The 23,453-nt window shown below is 37.5% G+C and overlaps 3 protein-coding genes across 3 annotated transcripts; all 3 read right to left on the minus strand.

Annotated features, from left to right (window-relative positions):
- Nucleotides 1-1,070: 1,070 nt before the first annotated feature.
- On the minus strand, nucleotides 1,071-1,445 carry LOC113691982 (uncharacterized). The gene has a single exon (XM_027210309.2). The coding sequence runs from the start codon at nucleotides 1,443-1,445 to the stop codon at nucleotides 1,071-1,073; it is 375 nt and encodes a 124-aa protein (XP_027066110.2).
- Nucleotides 1,446-2,507: 1,062 nt separating this feature from the next.
- On the minus strand, nucleotides 2,508-10,444 carry LOC113694047 (diacylglycerol O-acyltransferase 1A-like). The gene is made up of 16 exons (XM_027212904.2): nucleotides 9,726-10,444; nucleotides 9,344-9,424; nucleotides 9,033-9,106; nucleotides 8,809-8,884; nucleotides 8,585-8,652; nucleotides 7,912-8,035; nucleotides 7,372-7,470; nucleotides 6,047-6,148; nucleotides 5,807-5,943; nucleotides 5,041-5,122; nucleotides 4,871-4,891; nucleotides 4,285-4,347; nucleotides 3,792-3,839; nucleotides 3,593-3,655; nucleotides 3,294-3,347; nucleotides 2,508-2,885 (listed from the first exon to the last, which is right to left on the minus strand). The coding sequence occupies exons 1-16, from the start codon at nucleotides 10,218-10,220 to the stop codon at nucleotides 2,772-2,774; spliced, it is 1,701 nt and encodes a 566-aa protein (XP_027068705.1). The 5' UTR covers nucleotides 10,221-10,444; the 3' UTR covers nucleotides 2,508-2,771.
- A 1,854-nt stretch (nucleotides 10,445-12,298) lies between these two features.
- Nucleotides 12,299-22,854, minus strand: LOC113693964 (eukaryotic initiation factor 4A-15). Its single transcript, XM_027212773.2, has 17 exons — nucleotides 22,476-22,854; nucleotides 22,310-22,344; nucleotides 22,117-22,215; nucleotides 21,212-21,282; nucleotides 20,468-20,513; nucleotides 19,859-19,919; nucleotides 19,185-19,238; nucleotides 18,937-19,017; nucleotides 18,379-18,418; nucleotides 18,143-18,255; nucleotides 17,776-17,886; nucleotides 16,886-17,002; nucleotides 16,592-16,678; nucleotides 14,304-14,404; nucleotides 14,015-14,121; nucleotides 13,269-13,699; nucleotides 12,299-13,061 (listed from the first exon to the last, which is right to left on the minus strand). Exons 1-17 carry the CDS (start codon nucleotides 22,677-22,679, stop codon nucleotides 12,426-12,428), a joined length of 2,394 nt encoding a protein of 797 aa, XP_027068574.2. The 5' UTR covers nucleotides 22,680-22,854; the 3' UTR covers nucleotides 12,299-12,425.
- Nucleotides 22,855-23,453: the final 599 nt, after the last annotated feature.

The raw sequence follows: 23,453 nt of genomic DNA on the forward strand, positions 1-23,453 counted from the left end.
AACTTATCTTATTGACTAATACCAGAAATATGTATAGCCTAAAATATAAGATGATTTAAGCCAAATGAGAAGACCCAAATTTATCTTAAACAGCCAAGAAAGGTTAAATCCATTGCTTGAGAGGGAACTGGAATCTTTTCAGCTAATTATTCACATTATCCCACATGTTTCAGTTCCAAATAAACCCAATTTCTAGGATACTGCAACTTTATCATGCAATTGGTGATGGCTAAAAAAACCAGAAGCATTACCTTCAAGTTTTTAATCATGGTTGTCAATGGTGCCTGTTTCAACATTTCTGCAGAAAATGATACAAAAGAGAGACTACTCGAATACTGTACTTCTGCTCGTAAAAAGTTAAAACTTGAGGGCGACCACCAACTATCATAACAGGAATAAGGGATTAAAGGCTGAGATCCGGCTACCAAACTTCTTTGCAGTAATAGTGGAATTTACATAATTTACTAAATCATAATGCCGTTTACGTGATTTTTTTCTCTCTAATTGAAGAAAAATATTCTGAAGAAAAGAACTATTCCATGAAGAAATTCAAAGGACCTACTTTTCCAGAATCTCAACGAAAAAAGAGAAAAACTAATAGCTTCAGAGCAAATGACAAAATAAGGGCCAAAAAATCGCTGTTGAAGCAATGTGACATTCATAGAGCAAACATCAAAACTAACTCATCAATCAAGTCAATTTTCCACCCAAAACCAAGATGCACGACAATTAGATATCAATAGAGAGCAGCAATTAATCATACCATAGTCCGAAACCATCTCTCGCTCGAACATGGATATTCCTAAACCAAACCAATAAATAAAGGGCCAACTCAAGCTTCAGCTTTCATGACAAATAAGCACTTACATAACCAGCTTCGGTGCAGTAGAAATCAAAATGTTTTGCAATATGTGTACCACACATGTACTAAGTTGTTAACTGAAATTCAATATCATTCCAATATGTTTTTGCACCAATCCTACACAACCAAATAAAGGGGAAAAAGAAGAAGAAGAAGAAGAAGATACAGGCTAGATTATAGTAAACAGATAATCACAATAGCATGAAGATCACCTCCAACCATAGACCACCTGAGTGCACCTGTCTTTAAGCCACCTAATGCTCTTCTTCAAAGACCCTTTAACTTTACCTTCAACAGTATAGACCTTGTAGCTAGCAACCCTCTTTTTCCTCTGCAATTCGGGATCATTAAAGCTCCAACTTTTTGAAATGGACCCGTTGGCGGACTTGCCTTTCTTGAACTTTACATCCTTAGAAATTTCCGTGTGGCCATTGTTTGCTGCTGTTGCATAGGAAGCACTATAGCATCTGAGATCTTGCAGCCCAGTTGGGTTCGAGGAGGGGTTGCTATTGCTGCTGCAGCTGTAGCTCTCCAATTGAGAATTCCTTCCGTCATGGTAGGACTTGGATCTGAATTCTTCCATTGTGGGAGGAAATCAAGAGCAAAAATCCTTTTGTTTTAGGCCTTTCGTAGGAGAATATGGTTGCGAGGATTCCTAAGCTTTATAGTCGATGCTAGTAATAATAATAATAATACGCGAGAGTGCTCTGGCTTGGTTTTCGGGGCCGTCGGTGGTCTGGATGCTGGTGGTACTTACTAGGTGTGTGCAGTGGAGAAAGAAAACTCAGTGGATGACGCCAAATTACACTTTGTCATCCAGCAATAACTGCTTGCCACTCAGCTGTACCCAATAAGCATGCAAACAGACTTCCTGATTTTGTTATAATTCCTCTGGACTGCAGATGCAGATCCCTTGTGGCTTGTGTCTAATTACAAACAGCTAATAAGCTAGAAGGAATTGTTCCAGTCTTCTGCCTGTTTTGCTCTTTAACCACATTTCCTCTTTTTATTATTATATAATATAATATAATATAATATAATGCAGAGAGGATATGATTTACATTTACCCAAGGAGGAAGCCTGTTTGCCGCATAAGAGAAGCACAAGCTAAAAAAGAATAAAACACAACAGTTTAGTTACTCTTTTTTGAGGTACTCTTTTTATTGGTATAAGCATTACTCCAACATTAATTTACGGCTCCAAGGCAACATTTACTCCCACAAGTCCCCACTTAGAGTTGGGCGTTCATTATGAGTTCAAGCGGCGCTAGTTACCAAATAAATTTAGGGGGGAATACAGACACACATGGCCTGCGACAAGTCAAAGCGCGTAATACCACGGATTCTTACAACAAAGAACGCGCCATAGATAGGCCCATTCTCTTCCCAAAAAAAAATATTTTTTTTTTTGGGCCTGGTACGCACGATGAATAGCCAGTATTCTATTCATTATGATCGAACTAGGCAACTTGCAGTAAAAGTGTCCGGTGGGTGACCCAACTTTTCGGAGAAAAGACCGCCACTTGGCGGCGTAGACTCCCCGAGCAGAACAACATATCCCATGGAGTAATAAATTCCGAGGCCAAATTCACAGGTGCCCCAAATTTTTAGTGTACCAAAATAAATGGAATAAAGAAACGGGTAACTTGTACAAGAGCTTGACGGCACAAGATATTACCATGGACCTGAAAAATTGGATAATTTACAAACAGTCAATGTATACATCGTTGCCGGCTTGCTGCTACTGATACACATTACACACGCATTACATTTCGTACCAAAATTGTTAGCCCACGCGAGGCGGCATTGCACTGCAGACGCAGATGGTCCAAGTACAGTCGCGAGCATGCACCTACACTAGTAAAAGCCCAGGACAGCAGCTGGAATCCAGCGAGTCCACAATTTTCCGGCTAAGTGACATATGTTGAATCACCTTTTCTGTTCATCAAGTCATGGTAATAAAGCAGCACACACATCGGTTGACCAAGAATGCAAAAAAAGCACCAAAATATCATATTCCCCACCTGGATAAAACAGGATATGATCAGCCACAGGCATCTTAAAGACAAGTGTCAAGAACAACTACAGGTAAAATTTCTTTTGTTTGTACATTTTATTGGTATCTGCAGGAGTCCAAGGATAATAGCATAAAATAGCACGAACAGGTTGTGCATATGAGAAGTTGAAGATTCTTAGCCACAATACTAAAAAACAAGCTCTTAATGGCTGGTACGAAGCTACGATACTTGTAATGACTCAAACAAGACTCGCACTTGCACTTACTTCCAGAGAAGATGAACACAAGACAACGAAGACTCATACTTGCACTTACTTCCAGAGAAGACGAACAAAAGACAATCACACACAATCATCAACTGCTCTATACAAGACACAATCATAGGCTACAAGAATCCAATATTAAAAAGACCTACCATCGAATTCTTGAACTTAGCTTGCAAAAAGTTTGTCAATACAACCAGGGGAACCTGTCCAAAAGAGGAGAAAGAAAAAACTTACTCCTGCTGGAAACAAAGAGAAAACAGATGCCATATATAATCTGGGTCATCTCTGCTTCTTGGAAACTAAATTAGCAGAATACATATGAATGAAAGTTTCAATACATAAAGATGTCTAATAGATACAGCGTACATAATACCACCTGTACTGTGAAATACACTATTAATTACATCATGTCAAGTCTTTCTGCAGATGCACAGATAGGTTCCCTTACCTGAAACATGATACCGATGAATGCCCAAAACTTGAATATGTGGCATGGAACAGCAATACACAGCTGCCAATGAGCACAAAGCGCAGTCATCATAAGTTCCATGCATTATTTGCTTGCATGTTATTAAAAAAAGGAAAAAAATGAAAAATGTTCGATATCTATGGATCTGGCAAGATATAGGAAGTAAATGTGCACCAACCTCGTGGAAGATAGCAGAAACAAGGAACACAATGATTATTGCAACTCCCTGCAACAAAAAGATGAATATTAAATCTAACTAACAATAATTTCATTTTTACAGCGGACCTTTAATGTGGAACAGGAAAGAAGGATGTCCATTCATACTACTTTAATAAATGGAGAGCAAGCAGATGTGGGGTGTAACATTTTTATCTTCTCCAATACTACCCCTACATGAATAACTGCCCTTGTTTTTCTTTTTCCTTTTTTTTTCATTTTTGGGCTCTAGGTGAACTACCTATTACTTTACCAATCTTATTTTTCTCTTTGATTGTTTAACTACTAGTCTTTCTAAACTATCCAGAATAAACTTTGTAAAAGAGTTGAAGGTTCTTTGAAGCTTGAAATTGTTCATTGGAACCATTGAACTACTCAGCAAGCATCAACTTTCCAAGAAGACAAGAGGACAAACAAACTCAATACATTAGGCAGCTTGAAATTGGAGACTTTACCTTAGGTAACCCATTGCGCAAGCACGGAAAATAAATGTGGCGAACCATCCATTTATGGACAGGCTGCAATCAATAAAGGTTTTAAGCAATAATTATTACAACAAAAATATATTAAAATACTGGTAAAACTGCATCTGCCAACAACAGAAATGACAAGAATCTAATGTATGAAGAAGAACATTTACAACATCTATCTCCTTTATGAAAGAGTATGAATTACTGAACAGCCCGAGTAACTGCAAACCCCACCAGCAAAGCTGGAACTCAGCTTAAAACACACTCAAACGGCATTTTGTGCAGCCAAAAAAACATAAGCATGCACCACAAGAAATGCAGATACTCTATACAGAAAGTGTAAAAACATACCTCCTAATTCAACAAAACAAAATGCAAGACAAAAATGAGGACTTTCTTATACGCTAAACTTTGTGATGCATTATACATGTCATTACATGAAGATACAAACAGAGTCTTCAATCCACCAGGACTGCTATAGATGTGCACACAGAAGGAAAAGGCAAATAAAGAAGAAAAAATAACATCCTCAGAAAGGCAAATCTGAAACTAATTCTAGAAGATTACATACCATGTTCCACATTCTCCAATACTAGCAACAGCCACAGCAGGACAACCATTTCAATTGATGGTGGGAGAACAAAACAAAATCTCTAATTAGTTCTAAGATAATTGGAATGAGAAATGTAAAAGAGGAAAGTAACAGCATAAAGATCATATTTAAGTCTTCTAAAAGTTTACCTCATCTATTGTTTTTGCATTCCACCAATCCTTGTAAAATTCACGATCCCCGAAACACAGTATCTCAGCAAGTATATTTAACCTATATGATGTCACAGAATTATAATCAGAGTCAAGTGCTAGGATAACGATGATTGGCAAACAAACATGGACTCCATCTCCAAAGGAAGAGAGACAATCAAATCATTCCATATCATCTTCTAACCAGTTCTCTGCTTTTGGAATCACATTCATTCTAATCTTCTGTTTCCACCAAAATAGAGTTCAAGGTATGAGCCTTTTTCCGTTTTTGTTTCATGAAAGAAGGATTATGCAAATTCATTCATACTGTCGTTCCTTTCCCAATTTTGCTAATACATACCAACCAGTTTCCACAGCTAAGCCTCAAAGAAAATGGTGAATGACTCAACATCAAGCTAACACAATCACTTCCATGTGGTAGGATATTTAGTCATTTTCTTATGACAAAGAACATTGATCTTAAATCCAGTAGACTGTCAACCTCCAAAGATTGTGTATCTAATCTCATAATTTTAACTGATAAAGCACCACCTATCTTCTCTATATCTTTCTTCAACTACGTGACTTCATACTGACATCAGGACTACATATGACCAAGGACACCCACCCATGACCCAACCCCTAACCCTCAAATCCCACCCAAAAATACCCATATAAGAATCCTCCTCATACGGCACTGGACTGGACAAAAAGATTGAAATGGGAAAAAGTTCTCTACTAATTTATTAAAGAGAAGATGGCGTACCATAGATGGAAAACACAGTAAAACATGCAGAGCCAAACGTATAAATTTGGAACTGAAAGCTTCAAGACCCTTTCAATCGCATATAGAAGATTTCCTTTCAGAGGATGTTGGGAGTTTTGCACGATTGGATTGATGTACTGCATGATAATATGACTTTGTCAGCTGAGTTTTACACAAGAAGAACCCAAAAAAAGAAAAAAGGTAAGAACCAAATTTCCCACAAAGAAGACAGAAAATTACCTGCTCTATGATAAATCCCATAAAACCTGTAAAAATTACCAACTTGATGAGTTGAGTCACCACCCAACCTTTCCGAATGTAAGCTGTGCGTGGATAGCTTAGCTGCAAATGACAGTTTCTCGGTATAGACTTATCAAAAAATTTCACCACTAAAACCAACAATGCTAGAGTAATTAGGAACTTAATGACTTTATACTGAATAGGAAAAAAATGTTCCCTATAAATAAATGCACACAGGAGAGTTTTCAATTTCCCAATAACATTGTGTAAACCATTGAATACAACCAATATAAATCTTTTGATGAAGCTCACACCTAGCAAAGAAATTTTTCTCTGAAAGTATTTTTTATCAACACATAGCATGGAACATCAACTACCTTAACCAGCTTTTTTCAAAATTAAATAAGTCAAGAACCAAACTAATGGATTTGCTTTCCTTTTTCTTCTCTTTTAATTCTTTAACAATGAACTAAATGCCATATCAGATCCTAGTATGAACAATAGCTAAACCAAAATACTTAGGCCAAAAGTAATTTGCACACATTCAACCTAGCAGCAGCTTACAAGATAGAATATAATCTCAATCTCTCCTAAGCCGCATGTTTAACCTTCAAAGAAGAAACCCAAAATTAGGTAATAGTGGCTAACAAACCCATTGTTACTTGATTGCCTCTACGGTTGAGAAGGATTACTTACGGAAAATTTATAAAGGTTGACAATAAATTGAAAGCATCTCTGAAAACACACAAAAATTGACCACAACATTCTCCATTGCCTCTGTGGATGAGAAGTTTGCAGTTTGTACTAAATAATTGGCAAACTTGAGATGGTGAGCAGTACATCCATTGGAAGTTTAGGCTCCATTTCCATTATTGATTGAAGCATAATCTGCATTAGTATCCTAGAACCAAAATAGGCCAACAAAACCTCCCACTGTTTTGTAGGTGATCACTTGTATATGCATAACATATATTGGAAGATAGACTTCGCTGAGTTGTAGGTAGAATTTTAAAAAAATTAACTATAATGACACAAGATGACACCTTTCCAGAACAAAGATTACAAGTTTTGCATACCCCATCACACATCATAATCCTAACCATATTCACATCAACAACCGAGAGCTCCTCACTGGCACATTACAAAATAGAGGTCATGATCACAAAACAATAATGTGGCGAAATTGTCTCTGTAGAAACATCATGAATGAAGACATTCCAGACTTCAGAGGTTAATTCAAGTCCATATGCTCCTAAAAATCTCAATAGAATACCAACAGGAGATAAAATGTTAAAATAAATTAGACAGGGCTAGAGCATGTTTACCTGGTAACATAATGTTGGAGCAACCATGAAGTATGCCAAACTCTTAAAGCTCACATCATAGCTGAAATCCGTATTCAAATAGTTGGGCAAGACTTCCCCCTATCATTAGAAAAGGAGCTTAAAAGAACTGGCTTATGCTTTCTAAAAATGTCAGACTCAAGAACTTGGCGCAAAACACATTTATTTTGCACCTTCAAGTTTTCAGGAGTCCTCTAATTAGGAATAAAAAATCAGTAGGTAAATTTCTACACTATTGACAAAATGGCCCAAAAAGTTAAAAGTTATCTGGAGAATAATTACATACAAAATGTCCATCCACAAATTTTAAATTAACTTCTGAAAGCACAAAACAGACGCAAGATGTGCAGAAGTGAAAGAAAGAAAGCATAAAATAATATATGATATGCCAAGAAAGAATTTCTTAAGCTTCACCACCAAATTTCCCACCACATAGGGTCTGACATTATCCATGGAAATATTGACAAAATGACTCGACAAAAGTTGATAATCAACCAACAGAAAAGAGTGTGTTCTTCATACCTTCTCGAGTGACTTTGCAACTGCTCTCATGTCATAATTGGTATGCGCATAGGATATCAATTTTAACCACACAACGCAGGCACACAACATCAAGTTCACGCCCGAGAGAACAACAGAATCACACCTGAGCATTTCAAACCTCTGATTAATATTTCACGACTAAAATTGCGACAAACAAATGCCCAGTTTGACATGGTATTCCCATCTCCCATGTTAACAAGTAATGCCACAAAGTATATATTGCAGTAAAAAGAAACATCTGAGTCATTTTCCATATTTTATGCTTCTTGTGTTTCCACCTCCATGATGAAGATGACAGACGAGAGTAGAGCAAAAAGTTGCAACCAAGGCTATTCAACCTAATATTGATTTCAAGACTAATAAAAAAAAAGGAAAAGAAATCACATTTTAGTTGTCAAAACCTGACATACATTTTTCATAATTAATCAGAGATCAACTTGTGTGCAAGTCTTGACACATTCAGTAATTCATTTTAGAACTTAAGAAAAAAAAATTTATTGTCACTGCTCTTAAACATATCTCACAACTATCCAAAACGGTAATGCAAAATGTATAAAAGCAGTTCTACATCATTTTTCTTTGAACTTGCATGGTGGACCTGATGGAAATAAAGAACCACACACAGTCACAATGCTATAAGTTGATAACAAACCTTAGAATGACAACAACAGGATACAGAATCGCAGTTGTACTTATTATGATATGTAGAATGACAACCACCTGCAAAATTTAGCCCATGTCTTTCAATGTCAGGATGAAAAAGAAAAAAAAGGAGAAAGCAAAAATAACAAACAACTACATTCATACAAAATCCAGATACATACCATTTACAAATACCTAGTGATGATCCAACATAAAATAGAAATTGAAACTTACCGGTTCAGAAATGTACTTTTTCTGCACCAATTTTTCAACAAAAAATGACGCAAGCGGGAAAACAAGAAGACTGAGACTGCAAGATACCAGAAAAGGAAATAAGTATTTAGGCTCACATATGTAACCCAAAAAAACCAACCTTAACTCTTTGCCGTTCTAGTGTTTGGAATTGGCAAGGAGGAGACTAACAAAAGCAAAAAAAGAGAGTCAGGGGGTAAAGTTACCAGCACATGAGAAGAGGCCAATCCCCCAGTGATCTCGAACTAAACCAAAAACCTGACTTAATTAACCACCCATACTGTAAAGATATTAAGAACGCAGTCAATATGGTATGAATATAACCCAAAACTCTCAAATAGATGGCAGGCCAGAATATACAAGCTAGTGCTAAATTAGTACTGCTTAATAAACATCTGTTGTTGCTACATGGTAGAATGCAATAAAGTCTGCACTGAGGACTGCTAATGTGCTTCATATGTGTCAGAAAAAATGTAACGTTAATTAACAAGCATAACTGCCAGAAGTAGTCACACACCTTCATCAAATTTTCAATAATAAGCCGGCCGTTTACCGCAACAAGTACCACAATACAGAGATTGAAAAGACCCGCATGGCTCTGAAACAAAAATTGCAATGAGTGCCCTGCACTACAACATTCTACTGAAAACTTTACGGAAAAGAAAAGGTTTCAGAAAAAAATCAAATAGTTAAAAAAAAAGATTAACCGCTGCATAGAATTCAAATACTCAAATTTCAAGCCATAAGCGCCAAATCAATAAAACCTGTGAATTCTGTACACAGAGCTCAACACTAGTATACTTTACGTATCACATAACAAAGCAGTAAATCTAGCTACGTTAGATTAATTACACGTGTAATGTAATCTACGTTGCGTAATTAGTGAGGCAGCTGAAAACCTGTTTGAAAATGGCGTCAGAGCTCAGAGGGCTCTCCTTAATTCTCCGGTGAGCCGGCGCAGAAGGTCTGTAAGCAAACTTCCACGACGACGATGACGACGACTCAACTCCACCACCACTACCACCACCACCTCCCCTGCCTTCGCCACTCCCAACCTTGTCCTTATCATCCTTTGCGTTGCTCAATTCCCTCACCAATTCCACCCCACCACTACTCCCATACACCAGTTTACTTCGACTCCTTTCCTCATAATCATCCGTCGAGTTCCCTTTGGAACTCGAGTCCAAGTCCGAATCCGACTCAGACTCCTTCACTACGTCCTTCGCCGCGGCGGCGGCGACAGCGACAGCCTCCACCACCACCGAACTCGCTGTCCTCCTCCTAAGAGAACCGCTCCGATCGTAATTCGAGTTCTCCTCCCTATTCTCCGCGCTGGAGATCGTCGTAGTCGCCGTCGCTGCAACCACAACCTCCGGCGACTCCATGAACGCCATTTCCAAAATTTCTAGCTGTATACGGAGAAAATTTATGTATGCGGATGTTGTTGTAGACGAGGAAACTCTCTTTCCGTGACTCCGTAGAAAGATATAGAGAGAGAAGGATTGGGGGAACAGTCTAGAAACGACAAAGTGTGATTGGTAAAGGAGAAGAAAATTGAAGCGGTCCTGTTATATTTATGTGGAATTGTTTTTGTGTAAATGAGCAACAGTATTCAATTGGAATATCTCTATTGCATGCAGCAATTTTATATACTACTGAAGATTGTTGGTAGAGAGAGAGAGAGAGCGAGAGCGTGTGCGTGTTTTGGTGAAAGGGAATTTCCGTGGGAGGAGAAAATGGTGACGAGAGAAAGTGGGGATGAATGCCGACGGGAGAAGGAGCCGCCGCTTGGAAGTTTCTGACGGGCGGGTGCGTTTGACTGCGTGTTTTATTTTCTTTCCATTTTTCATTTTAATTAGTGGATGCTAAATAGTGAGTATATATTATGCTGGAGTATAAACTATAAAGAATGACGGTGCAAGAGGCGCGGCTTGGCCTACCCCAGAGGAAACAGGTCAGGATGACAGCGTCAGTGACCGATGGAGACCGCGTCGCTCTGGAATTGGACCACCGCACAGGTTGCTTACATATATTCTGTTGCGTTAGTTCAGGTTACGATGCAGAAAGGATTGGGGCCTAGACCCTGTGGTACTGCTACCCAATTCCGTCGAAAGCCCTCCTTGCCCGGCCATAAACGAATCTAGCATGCGAATGAATTCGAGTCGAGTTCGAGTCATCGAGTTAAATTCGAATTCGAGTTGATGGAGTGAAATTTAAATTTAAAATATTAAATTTTTAGTTCGTAAGGTACCTCGCAAGTTTGAATATATATATATTATTTTAATAATAAAATTATATATATATTTAATATTTTATTATTTATTAAAAAAATATTATTATATTTATTTTTTAAAAAATAAAATAATTAGAGCTTGACCTTTAAAATTGTCAGGTCATCGAGATCGAAGTCGAGTTCGATAAAATTAAGTTAAAGCTCAATTAGATTAGGTCAAATTTCGACTCGATTCGATTTATTTGATAGCCCTGCCCTGCATAAAAGTAGCATTATAAAATTTTTATAGTCCCACGGACATCTATGCATAGATGTTATTGTGAGATTTGTGGAATAGAGTTAAAAATTTCTAAATCTGATTAATTAAAACCTGAAAAAATTCGAGTCTAATAAAAGAAAAACTAGACACCAATACATTATTGTTTAAGTGGAGAAACATTATCCAGCCTAGATGAACAAAGATGCTCATCATTTAGGCAAAATTATTATCTAACTGCATGGTTCCTTCCTTATTGTATTTTCTTTCATTTTTGCCAGCTTTGTCTGTCTTAGAACTTCTCATGCATGAATATTCAACAATCTCTGAAGAATACCCCTCTGGGGTTGTTTAAATGAAACACGATGCTGTGTACCCTGTCTGGCCGGTGGTGACTTAGAAAAACCAGTGGAAGCTGTTCAAGAAGTGATGAAATCTTTAAGATTAAGCAATCTTTGCAAAACGTGACCCACCTTTGGTCAAACCACCCGATCTGAAAAAACGACAAGTTGAACAGAATACTTGAATAGAATACTACTATTAGGGTTCCGCAGTTTTTATCTTTCTTGATCAATTTCTTTATGGCAGGCACGTTACCCAGCTGGCACTCCTGCAATGCGTGCTGAGTTCCGCAGTTTCTCCGCAGTCTGAAGGTTTCAAATTTGGGTTTCTTTCTTCCTCCTATTCTCGACGCAGAATTAGTCAAACAATCTGCGGCTGCGCTAAGGGTTTTCCGGCGAACAATCCTAAATAATCATCCATTACATCCAACCTGACGTCAGTGCTCTCGGACCAATTGTATGTTGTATCTGAATTTGAATTCATTCATCAGCAACACAACCTGAAATTTAATTCGATGTTGACCCATCTGCTAAAGTTTGAGTAAAAGCATTTTATTGTTAAGTAATAGCCGAAATCAAAGTCCAGAAGTTAAAAAAAAAAAAGGGGCGGAGTGCTTTGGACCTAAGCTGATGCAGCGACTAAGATGAGCAGCAGTTGTTTGCAAATGAAGAAGTTGCTCTAACTGGCACTAGCTCACTATATAAAACCCAAAGAAAATTGTCAGAACAATTAGAAAGCTTTTGCAGCTCCTCAACTAAACGAGTTTTTTCAGAGAAGATCCGCAACGTTTGATGGCAGCTCCTCAATTACTACGTTGTAGAACCTTTGAATGTCAGAGAGCATTCTTTCATCGTCTCTCGTCACGAAGTTGATGGCAACACCTTTCCTCCCAAAACGTCCACTGCGTCCGATGCGGTGGAGGTAGTTTTCAGGCTGCGTCGGAAGATCATAGTTTATAACAAGGGAAACTTGTTGGACATCGATGCCTCGAGCCAAAAGATCCGTGGTAATAAGAACACGAGATGAACCAGAACGGAACTCGCGCATTATTATGTCTCTAGTGTTCTGATCCATGTCACCGTGAGTGGCAGAGACCGTATGATCCCGGCTACGCATCTTGTCAGTCAACCAGTCGACCTTTCTTCGAGTGTTCACGAAGATCACACTCTGAGTGATGGCTAAGGTCTCGTACAGATCGCAAAGCGTCTCGAGCTTCCATTCTTCCTTATCAACGTTCACAAAGAACTGCTTTATGCCCTCCAGTGTGAGCTCATCACGTTTGACAAGGATCCTGACAGGTTTATTCATGAATTTCCTCGTTATCTCGAGCGCTTCAGGAGGCATTGTTGCGGAGAAAACTCCAACTTGGACTTTTGAAGGCAGAAGTTGGAAAATGTTATAGATCTAGCATCAAGAGTGAAAACGAAATGTTCAACAAGACTTAACCGTACCGGTTCTTGATCTCTGTCTACTGCACTTCAATATGAATATGGACAGTAGTGTCAAACTATAGATGAAAAAAATGGGTTCTACTAACTCCTAGACATATATCACTTGCAGCCAGTATGTCTACACTTGTGAGGACATACAGTCACAGAAAGAGGAGAATACCTGATCCTTGAAACCTCGAGAAAGCATTTCATCGGCCTCATCCAACACAAACATTTTAAGATGGTCAGGTCTAAGGGACCGTCTTTGCAGCATGTCAAATACACGCCCGGGAGTTCCAACAACAACATGAACTCCGGAGGCCAAAATGCGTTGGTCCTCACGGACGCTGGTTCCTCCTACACAAGCATGCACCTTTACCCCAAGGTAGTCTCCCAGCGCTCGCATAACCTTCTCAATTTGCTGTGCAAGCTCACGAGTAGGTGCCAAAACCAAAGCCTGGCTTTGAACCAGTCCATAGTCTAGCTGTTGAAGGACACCAGAGCAGAAAGTAGCGGTTTTCCCAGTTCCAGATTGAGCCTGTTGAATAACATCAAGACCTTTGCAGAAAGGTACGATTCCCCTTTGTTGAATAGCAGAGGGTTTTTCAAATCCTACATAGACAACCAACTTCAGTGCGCGCTCAATCCTGGTAAGGCAAGCAACTAAACAAAGAGGAAAAGGAAAAGTAAAATAGAACTTTCCTTCCATGCTTATGTGCAAAAAGTTACACTTCTTCAAGACACATTTCAAGGAGGAGACCAGAAAGACCTCTATGATTCAATATTTTACCTCAACCATATAATTGAAACGAAATTATGGCACTAAAAGAGTTGAGAATCAAATGTAAATGGGCTGCAAGATAATAAACCAAGCAATGCAACTAACATAAAGCACCAATCTTGAGTTCAAGCTGAGAAGAGATATACCATATGCATAGATGCCCCTCAAGAGGTTCTCCTGCAAACCCATACCATCAAAGCTGTCCCAGACCTCATCATATGATGTAAAGAAATCTTGTCCACCAGCCGAAAGCCTGTGAACACAAAGAAACAAAAGAAATTTTACTTGCATCTAGTTGAAGGTGCCTACTCTGCATCGTGTTGGAAACTCTGGATATCAGAATTTGAAGAAAATACAAAATCTTATCTTTCTCAGGAACTAGGTAAGTAATTCATTATGTGACAGAATGATTGAAAAAAATTAACTTGTTCATACAAATCACTCATTTTGGTATCATATTGGCGAGCATCAAACTGTGATCCATCTGTTGCCACACCTGCCATGACTGCCAATTTTTCAAAAGTTAGGCACCTACATCAACATCTCCATAGTTTTCAAGAAAACACAAATTCAAAACAAAATATATTAAACCAGTAAACCAAAGCAAATTACGGACATGATATTTCGTTTCAGTTCATATTTCCTTCCCTGAATTCTAGTTCAAAATTCAGCTACGATTTCCGTCAACCTCAAAAGTAATTTGTTTATGATCTTTAAGACTTTTAACAAGCTACCTTTTGATCATTACAGAACATTATCCAGTACTGGAAAATAAACATGAAACTGACAGCATCTCATCTACTACTTGTATCTTTATACATTTTGCAATTTAGTCATTCAAGTTCAATCTGATCCAATGATCCTTGAACGAAATAAACGGATCACCATCTTAGTCAAATCCCAGAAACTATTTCATATCTTTCTTTTACAATGCAGCTTAATTATTTGTACAACACCCACTGCAGCTCGCACAGAGCAGATATCTCCATCCATGTTAAATCCAAACAGAAAAGAAAATTAAAACTCTTGCATGCAACAAATGAATCAATATTTATGCAATTATTTTAGAAGATCATTGTAGTAACATATACAGCACCAACACTGAAATGTACAAGGAATCACACAAGAAGCGCTGCAAAGAGAAATAGAATAGCACCCAAAATAGAGAAATCGATCGATAAATAGTGTCAGAAATTCGTCGGAGTAGAGAAAAATGTTGGATAGTTGCAAAGTATGTTCCTTTTTTCTTTTTTTGGTGCCCTTTGTGTGTGTATGTATGCGTGTGAGAGTGTGTCGCACACTCCTCGGATCTTATAGCATGGAGTGTTCACAGCGGGAGAGGGAGAGGGGAGAGTATCGAGTGATAATGATGATTAGAAAAGGAAAGCGTCAACATTTTTTGTTTAGTTTGTGGAAGTTGTCCACGGGACTTCCCATTACATAAATTGCACGTGGCTACTAACTATGATGAGTTTAGTTTAGAAGATATATAATTTTCTAACATCCACGGTTCTCTTTGAGTTTAAACTGATCCCTGAAATAGTTTCCATGTGCCAAAAAATATTTGAGGTCTCCAATCAAAATCAAAAGCCCATTAGTCCCATATTTTCAGATACATGGACACTGGACGATGGGCTTGTAACAATGAAGACGGTTCTGGCAAGAATCTCCCTAAAATAGAGAGGGATTATGTGGGAAAATTTACAAGGCAAGTTTTCTACTAAAAAATGGCACTGCGACTGCTCAACAAACCACCAGTTGCAAAGAGAGGATTTCACTGCCGGTCGTATTTAGGGGCCAGCATTCATTTGTATGGTGTTTGAAGCAGAAACTTTTTGTAAAACTTAGATAGTTTTCCAAGGACGTATATACGTTTTGATATCTCAGGGGAACGGTCAGCGTCCTGTTGCCGCATCTTCTTTCCTCAACTTCATGAATATTTTGCCCCGGCTGGGCGTTGTGCAATTGTCTTGCTTTGAGAAAGCCAATTGAACGGCTCTTTCTTAGCCTCTCTATTACAGCATGCAGTATAGCCCCGTCCACCGCAATGGGCATTAGAATCTATTCAAACTTTAAACAAGTTATGAGCAGGCCTTCATTGGTTCATGTTTTGGTCCGAGCCTCACCTCTTGGCATGTTTAGGCATATTAGAAAACATCCAACAAGACTACCGCACCTGACTCGTCCAACTTACAGTGGCCTTCGTGACTTGTCCATATTCCTCGCAATTCATGCGGATTAATGGTATCCATAGGTACAATTCGGTGACTTCTTGCAGTCTAATGAACGAGTAGTTTGCAAGTTTTTCATGGATAGACTTAAAAAACTATTCTGTTAAAGGAAAAAGGTGAGAAATCCGATGTAGTAGTGTGCTAGTTTGGTTTTTCTTTTTCACCATCCAGTTTTCTGTTATTCCCAAATTTCTTTCTGAGTAATCAAATTATTTACTGTAACATCTAAAGAGGTGCTATTAGGGCAGAGTAAGAATCAAGAAGTAATGAAGGAAATGCTAGAAGCCCAAAATTTTCTCAACGTCATTCCCCATTTGGCTTCCAATATTTTCTGATAGTCACAAGTTCCACATCCACGGAAGCGGGCATTTCATCATTTGTTCCTCAGATCCTTGTCCTCTCAGACAGCAAGGATGTGATAGAAATAAGACTTTTCACAACATATTGGGAAGTCATCAGTGCACGCTACTTAGCTTTGACTAATGCCGTCTAAAGCCCTCTGCACCGGAATGTACACAAGTGGCTCCCAAACTGCGAGATGATATCCACCAATGCTCCATAACCAGCCACAGCGACAACCTGAGAACAATTAAAAAGAGGAAGTATAGGTAACGAATTAACTACCATGCAGCGCTCAATCTTCGAAGTACAAAATAGTCGTAGCATGTGGTTAGTGATTATCATAATTTACTTCCAACACAAATCATGAATTCAAGTGATCCCCATTAGCAGAATGGAATACAAGAATGTTCACAAGGTAGTTTTGCAGTCTGAAACATAACTCACCCCAGAAGAATGTAAAGAGACAGAAAATGAAGACTGTGGAGCACATTGTATCTTGGAAATAGTATCTCCATTCATGTCAAACCGGCTGACCACTGGTTCTGTCCCAACTGCTAATATCTGAAATACAAAGGTTAAAGAGTATCATATGAAACTAATTGATGAAGAATTCATACTAGGAAATGAAGAAGGTTTACATGGCCGAAATGCTGACAAAAGAGGATCACATCTAATATGAAAAGAAATGATATAACAATATCTTCATCGACGTCCAACTCAACATCCCGCACTAACTGCCGCAATTCATAATAATGATGTAAAGTTATTAAAGAAGAAGAGCAGGATTAAACTGAAACTGCAGTTGAAGGAGATACATGTGACTGAAGAGTTGCGCCAACAGACAATCATCAAGAATTATGGATACACTCTAGGAGGAAATTCCGTCCCCAACAAAAAGACAGAGAGTCAAAAATAAACGCGTAAAAGAAGAACCAAAAAATGTTATGGTAGATGATGTCAGAGGTCTGAATAAAGTATTAGGTATACTTAACCTATTAGACAAGTTTTAGAAGTCCACCACTAATCAAACATTTTGAGTCAACACATAGAAATTTAAGAAAGATGTTATACAAAAGAAATATATGAAAAGATGAGAAACTACAAGTTATTGATGCTTATAAATTCAGAGACAAGCCCAAGCACCTGCACTTTATTGATCGCAGAATGTCAAGATGTGAAATACATGTTAATTCAAAAGAACCACATTCTTAAGGAAGATGATCAAAGACATTCAATTGTAAAATTAGCCTCTGACAACAGAAAATTCTGATGTTACAAAAGCAGTTCAGTGGAGAAGAGCTTATGGAATAATATTTAGAGCACGAAAGACTCACTTGGTTATTGTCAAATAAAACATCCTGTACAGAAGCATTTGTGCTCATCCTTGACACACACTCGCAAGCAAGAAGATTCCAAAGAGATAATGACCTACCACTCCCACAAGCCTACAGGGGGTAAATGCACATCCAAGTGAGTAGCAGATAACTTTTCCCTTACAAACAAAAAAAACTATCCAATTTTGTTCAATTATTTTAGTCAAGAAAAAGAAGACTACAACAGAAGGCCATACCCAAGACATTGCATACAGGTATACAGAAAAGAGAGATGCCATGTAAAGGTACTCAGAATGGGGAAAAACTTAAAATCAAAGGTACTCAGAATGGGGAAAAACTTAAAATCAGGTGTTACGTGAGTTCTTACCAACCAGCTCTCACTATCATCGAGAGCAATGCAACTGATATATGGAGAGGCGTCTTTCAAAGACTTATCCTTCCCTGGATTAATTCTTTCTACACACTTCCCACTTTTGCAGTCTGCTTTCACACCAATAGAAAAAGAGAAGAGGAAGGGGGAAAAAGTGCACAGATAAGTGAGAATAAGCACACAGGACATGAAAGATGAATAAGCACACAAATGACTTTAAGAATCATATTTACCCCATATTCGTATTGTCCCATCCTCTGAGCCAGTGATTATCTGAAAACACACTAGAAAGAAAGCAGAAAAAGAAACAGATTTAAGCAAAGTGGGAAATGAAACATAGAGATATCACTTAAGAATACAGCTACAGCATCAATACTGGAACATGAAGTTTTCAGGCTAATTTCTTAAACAGTGTAAATAAATCATGAATATCAGCATATAAACCCTAAGAAAATCCACCACTACTGATACATGTTGAAATACTTCCAAGAGGAAATCACTTTCTCACTTGATTGGACATGAGTAGCAGTAAAGTCAGAAGCCTAAAGCAACTGAGTTCACAACCGAGAAAAGAACACTATGCAAAGACGAGAACAGTAGAAAATAACAGTGGAATAAAAAATTACAAAATAAAGAACCAATTCTTTCAAATAAAAACCAATAAGATGTCGAAGGAAAAGATAGGTTATACAAAAGGCAATACCAGGCATCAACCTCTTACACAGTCCAAAGAATAAATGACAAAAAATAAGTACATAAACTAAGAATGAGAACCAAAAAATTATTTAGACCTGACTGTGAGAGCTTTGGGCAACAATGCAATGCAGATAGTCGGAGTGACCCCTGAAAACTGTTTTGATTTTAGACTTCTCCTGGTACAATATACCTCTTTTCAGTAAAATTGAATCATTTGCTAAAAGCGAAGATAGAAAAGCAACAAAGATAATCAAAGTTTAGAAACAAAGGGTGTCAATTAACAAACAAATACACGAAAAAGGAAAAAGGTCTACATGATTAGTCATCTACAGAAAATACATACCAAATCCCAGCAATATGCACAAGAGTCACCAGCAGCGGCAAAAATAGATCCATTCTATACCAACAAATGAAAAACCATGTGAATCAACAGACTGAGTAAGAGTACACAAACTCTTACAGATCACACAAGCTTAGCTACAAAAAATCAAACTTCACAATGAAACTGGACACATAAAAGTATCAAATCAAAATCTGCTAACAAAACTGAACTTCCTAGTCGGTTGTTAAAAGGCAGAGATTCAAAAATATAGTCACAGTCAAAAAGAAAAAGAAGGGAAGGAACACTAGGAAAAGAGAAAAATCATTCAACCCTACGTAATTCTCATCTACAGTGTCCCTTCTAACTCTAACAGCCTGTGTTCCTCAAATCATTTGCATAGGTTTAGATCCTTTAACCAAAAAATGATGACTTTAGCATGACTAACTGCATTTGATGACTTTATTACAGCATTATCAGAACCATAAAGATATTTCATCGCAAGATGGATCATCCATAAGGACATTGCAAGTCACATCACTAATTTTACCAACCTGCAACAATGGAGCTATTTTCTTCTGTTGTCATTTTTATTGTCCTCTATTGTTTTTTGTCTTCCTTTTTATATATCAGGGAGCTGCTCTCCAGGAAAATTGTTGTACAAGCAGTTTGACAAAATAAGGAAAAAAATTACAAACCTGAGTGTCAACAGCAACAGCATTGTTCTCTGGGATTGGAGAAAGTGCGCTCCACGGACCTCTGCAAAGCAAATAATATGAAAGATGGAACTAAAATAAGAAAAAAAAATAAACTTAGCATACTGGGCATAATGCTAAAACCAAGATGACAATGTTTAATAGAAATTTAAATAAAAAAATGTACACACCACAAGAATGGCAGAAACAGAGAACTAGAAGTGCTATCATGGGTGAGGGCATATTCATCCAAACCATGTAGTTTATGCTAATTTGGACCACCTACATAATGCAACAACAAAACATAAAGCAACATGCTCTAGCATGGGTAAGGGCATATGCACCGAAACCGTGTATCAAAAGCTAATTAAAAGCACATTATCTCATCCAAATTTGAAAACATGTTTTTAAAGTCAAAAGCTGTCAACCCAATCTACACTATGAAAAAATAGAATCAGTGGTGCCAAAATGTATCAAATGAAGTCAGGGACCAAATTTTCAATCCCACAAATTTGTGGAATATCAAAAAACTGTGGACATCCTTGACATGAATGTGTAAAGCAACAAGGATTTCCCCAGTGCAGTGCTATACTAGGTTTGAAAGTGACTAACTTGTGCTGAGGATTCACCAAGTCAATAACTGGCTGCATATTTCCCCCTGCAAAAGTTGACCAGATGAGATATCAAGTACATGAAACCAAGAATAATATAGGAGGAGACAAGATTTAAGATCAGCAAATACTTGCTATTACGAGTTATGGACCTACTTCAATACCATTCCTATCTGGAAACTTAAAATGTTGACTGTAAAAGTTTTAATCAAGCCAGCCAAAACAATACAACATCCTCCAAGCGAATATCTCAGCAACCAAGGTTAGTCAGAAATAAACAGATTGCAGACAGAGAGGCATTCAGGCAGACTTGTACCGTGAAATTTTGGTAAGTAGAATGCTGGATTTACAGACAAAGTTTATACAGGTTTTTTGTTTTCTACTTGTTACCACTAGCATTTAAAGATTAGTAATCCTACATTTGAAACTCTGTTATGAAGAGGCATTACCTAAACTAAAATCTTTCTTTCACAGTTCAAAACTAGGACAATCCAATAACTGAAGTTCCCGGAACTGTGAAACATGTTGAACTCATTTTGCAATTTTAGTCGACTACAGTGTACCATCTTCTGTAGACAATTCATTTAACCAAAGCCTTGTACATCAGACGTCAAAGATGGAAACTTGAAATAAATACTCAGCCTCGTTTACTAATTAAAATGATTTCCATGAGGTATAAAATAATATATTCCATCATTTTGAGACTAAAGCATGCAAAGAAACAATGGCTTTAAGAACAGACCACCTTGCCCAGGCACATCAAAATCTGCTATTTCTTTCCATTTCCACCCTCGAATTCGACCATCATCCCCGCAACTGCACAACATTTCACCACATAAAAATTGCTGCATGTCCTCATGACACAGTAGTAACAATCCCAGGAGTCAACTTCTATAAAAGACATCCATTTGTACACCACCACATGCACATAGCAAATTCTTTCAGTTTAAATATTATCATGCTTAATCACCAATGCTTTAAATAAAGCGTATAAGATAGTGAAATATGATGGATTAAAAAGATAGGCTATCTATGTACTTGACAGCATGTCATTATCAAATTCGCATTCATCTCAAATAGAACCTCAGAAAGGTCCCAGTTTCATGTGCCATTTTAGTTGATTGCAAATGCAAGTCAAAAGTATTATCCCAGTGGGAAAATCTTAAGTTTCTTTTAACCAATTAATATGCTGACAGAGATTCCCAGCTTGATAAACCAAACTTGTTAAAGTATATATGACAGACTCAGCCCAAAATCAGTTTCATAGAATATTTCTAATCACATTCCTCTGTCCTTGTGTCTCTAAAGTTAGACACTCTCTCTCTCACTCTCTCTGTGGTTCAGTTGCCATAACTTTAATTTATTATGAGGTTACCAAACTAGTAGTGGCTATACTGACTCTGATTGAACGAAAAGAAATACTAAGAACAAGAAGAGACAGGCTTAGACAGTCCAAAATAAGTGACAAATGCAATTGTCAGCCCTTGACAATTGACAACTCAATTTCTAGTTACACCAGACAGACTCATCGTATTCCACAAAATTAAGTCATCTATTTTCATGTAATCCAACATGACATTTGAAAGCTCACAGACATGCTTACAAGCTGAATTGACAGACCAAGGAGGAGCTGAAATTCCATTCAATTACCTCAGTAATAAAGAATCCTCGCCATGGCCGTAAAATTTAACATCATAAGCAGGGCCTTCATGTCCTTGGATCAAAAAATTAGGTTCCGCTACCAAAAAACTACACAACAAAATAATCAAGACGCCCAGTTAACCCAGATCACTTAAAAACAAAGCAAACACTAACATATTACCGGTCTCCGGTGCTCACTTACTTGTGAGCAGCTCTAGCATTCCCAAAACCCAAACCCTAACACAACAAGAAGAATTAAAAAAGAAAAATCAAAACCGCACTTATATTCATATGAGATGAAAATCAGGTGGATGCAACCGAATTAGGAAAAAAAATGTAGCAAGCGTGAAAGAGAGATGAGAGATTACGAGGCAAGAGGAGATGGAGTAAGAGGCGATGGAGCCGTCGCTGCAGGCCGTGACGATGACGTCAGGATTTGAGTTAGAATTACCAGGGTTTGGGGCGAAGGCGGTTCGGAAAACGGTCCGACAAAGAGTTTCCCGGTGCTGCAAAATGGAGTCTCTGTAGACGTCTTCATCCCAGTTTGTGCAGTCCATTATTGCTGCCGCCATTACTTTTTCTCTTAATTCTGAGTTTCTGGTTTGAGGTTTTAGATCATTCCCGTTATCACCAGCGGAGCAGGGAGGAGCAAAGGTTCGGTGGCGTAGTTGTCGTTAATTAATTTTGTGCCTTACGACATCGTTTCGCCATATTTTATTTTACTTCTATTTTTTTCCCTTGACTTTTACGTAGTCGGGACTCGGGAGATGTTTTCATTGGCATGCGTAAAAGTACCTTCTCCGCTATTATTTGTTGAGGTGTTTTTAAAAAATTTTATTGTTACAGTATTCTAAAATTTTTTTAAAATATTTGATATATTAAATAAATAAAATATTTTTTAAATTATTATATATTATTGTAGCATTATATTTGAAAAATTTATTTTTGAAAAAATGATTAATCCAAACGGAGCCATGACAGATTGTCAATGATAAATTTTTTTTTCTAGTCCAAAATTTATCTTCTTAAATTGTATTTGCAGTATGTTAAATTTGCAATATGTTAAACTTCTTCCAAATTGTGTTGAGAGTGAGAAAAATTAAAAAATAAATAAATAAATTTCTTTCCTAAGAATGTGTTGAGTAATTCGGAAAAATGGAGGATAAATGCGAGATCTCAAATATGACCCATCTCACTTTAAAAAAAAAAAAAATTTCTTCATGCCAACTTTGTTCTTCATATATTCATTATCGGTACATATATATTTGATGACAGATAAAGATACATTTTAGTTTTCATTTCTTTTATTTCTTCCAAAACTCAAGCGACTGAAATAAAGAATTTGT

The sequence above is a fragment of the Coffea arabica genome, chromosome 6c, assembly GCF_036785885.1.
Source record: "Coffea arabica cultivar ET-39 chromosome 6c, Coffea Arabica ET-39 HiFi, whole genome shotgun sequence".
NCBI classification, from domain to species: domain Eukaryota; kingdom Viridiplantae; phylum Streptophyta; class Magnoliopsida; order Gentianales; family Rubiaceae; genus Coffea; species Coffea arabica.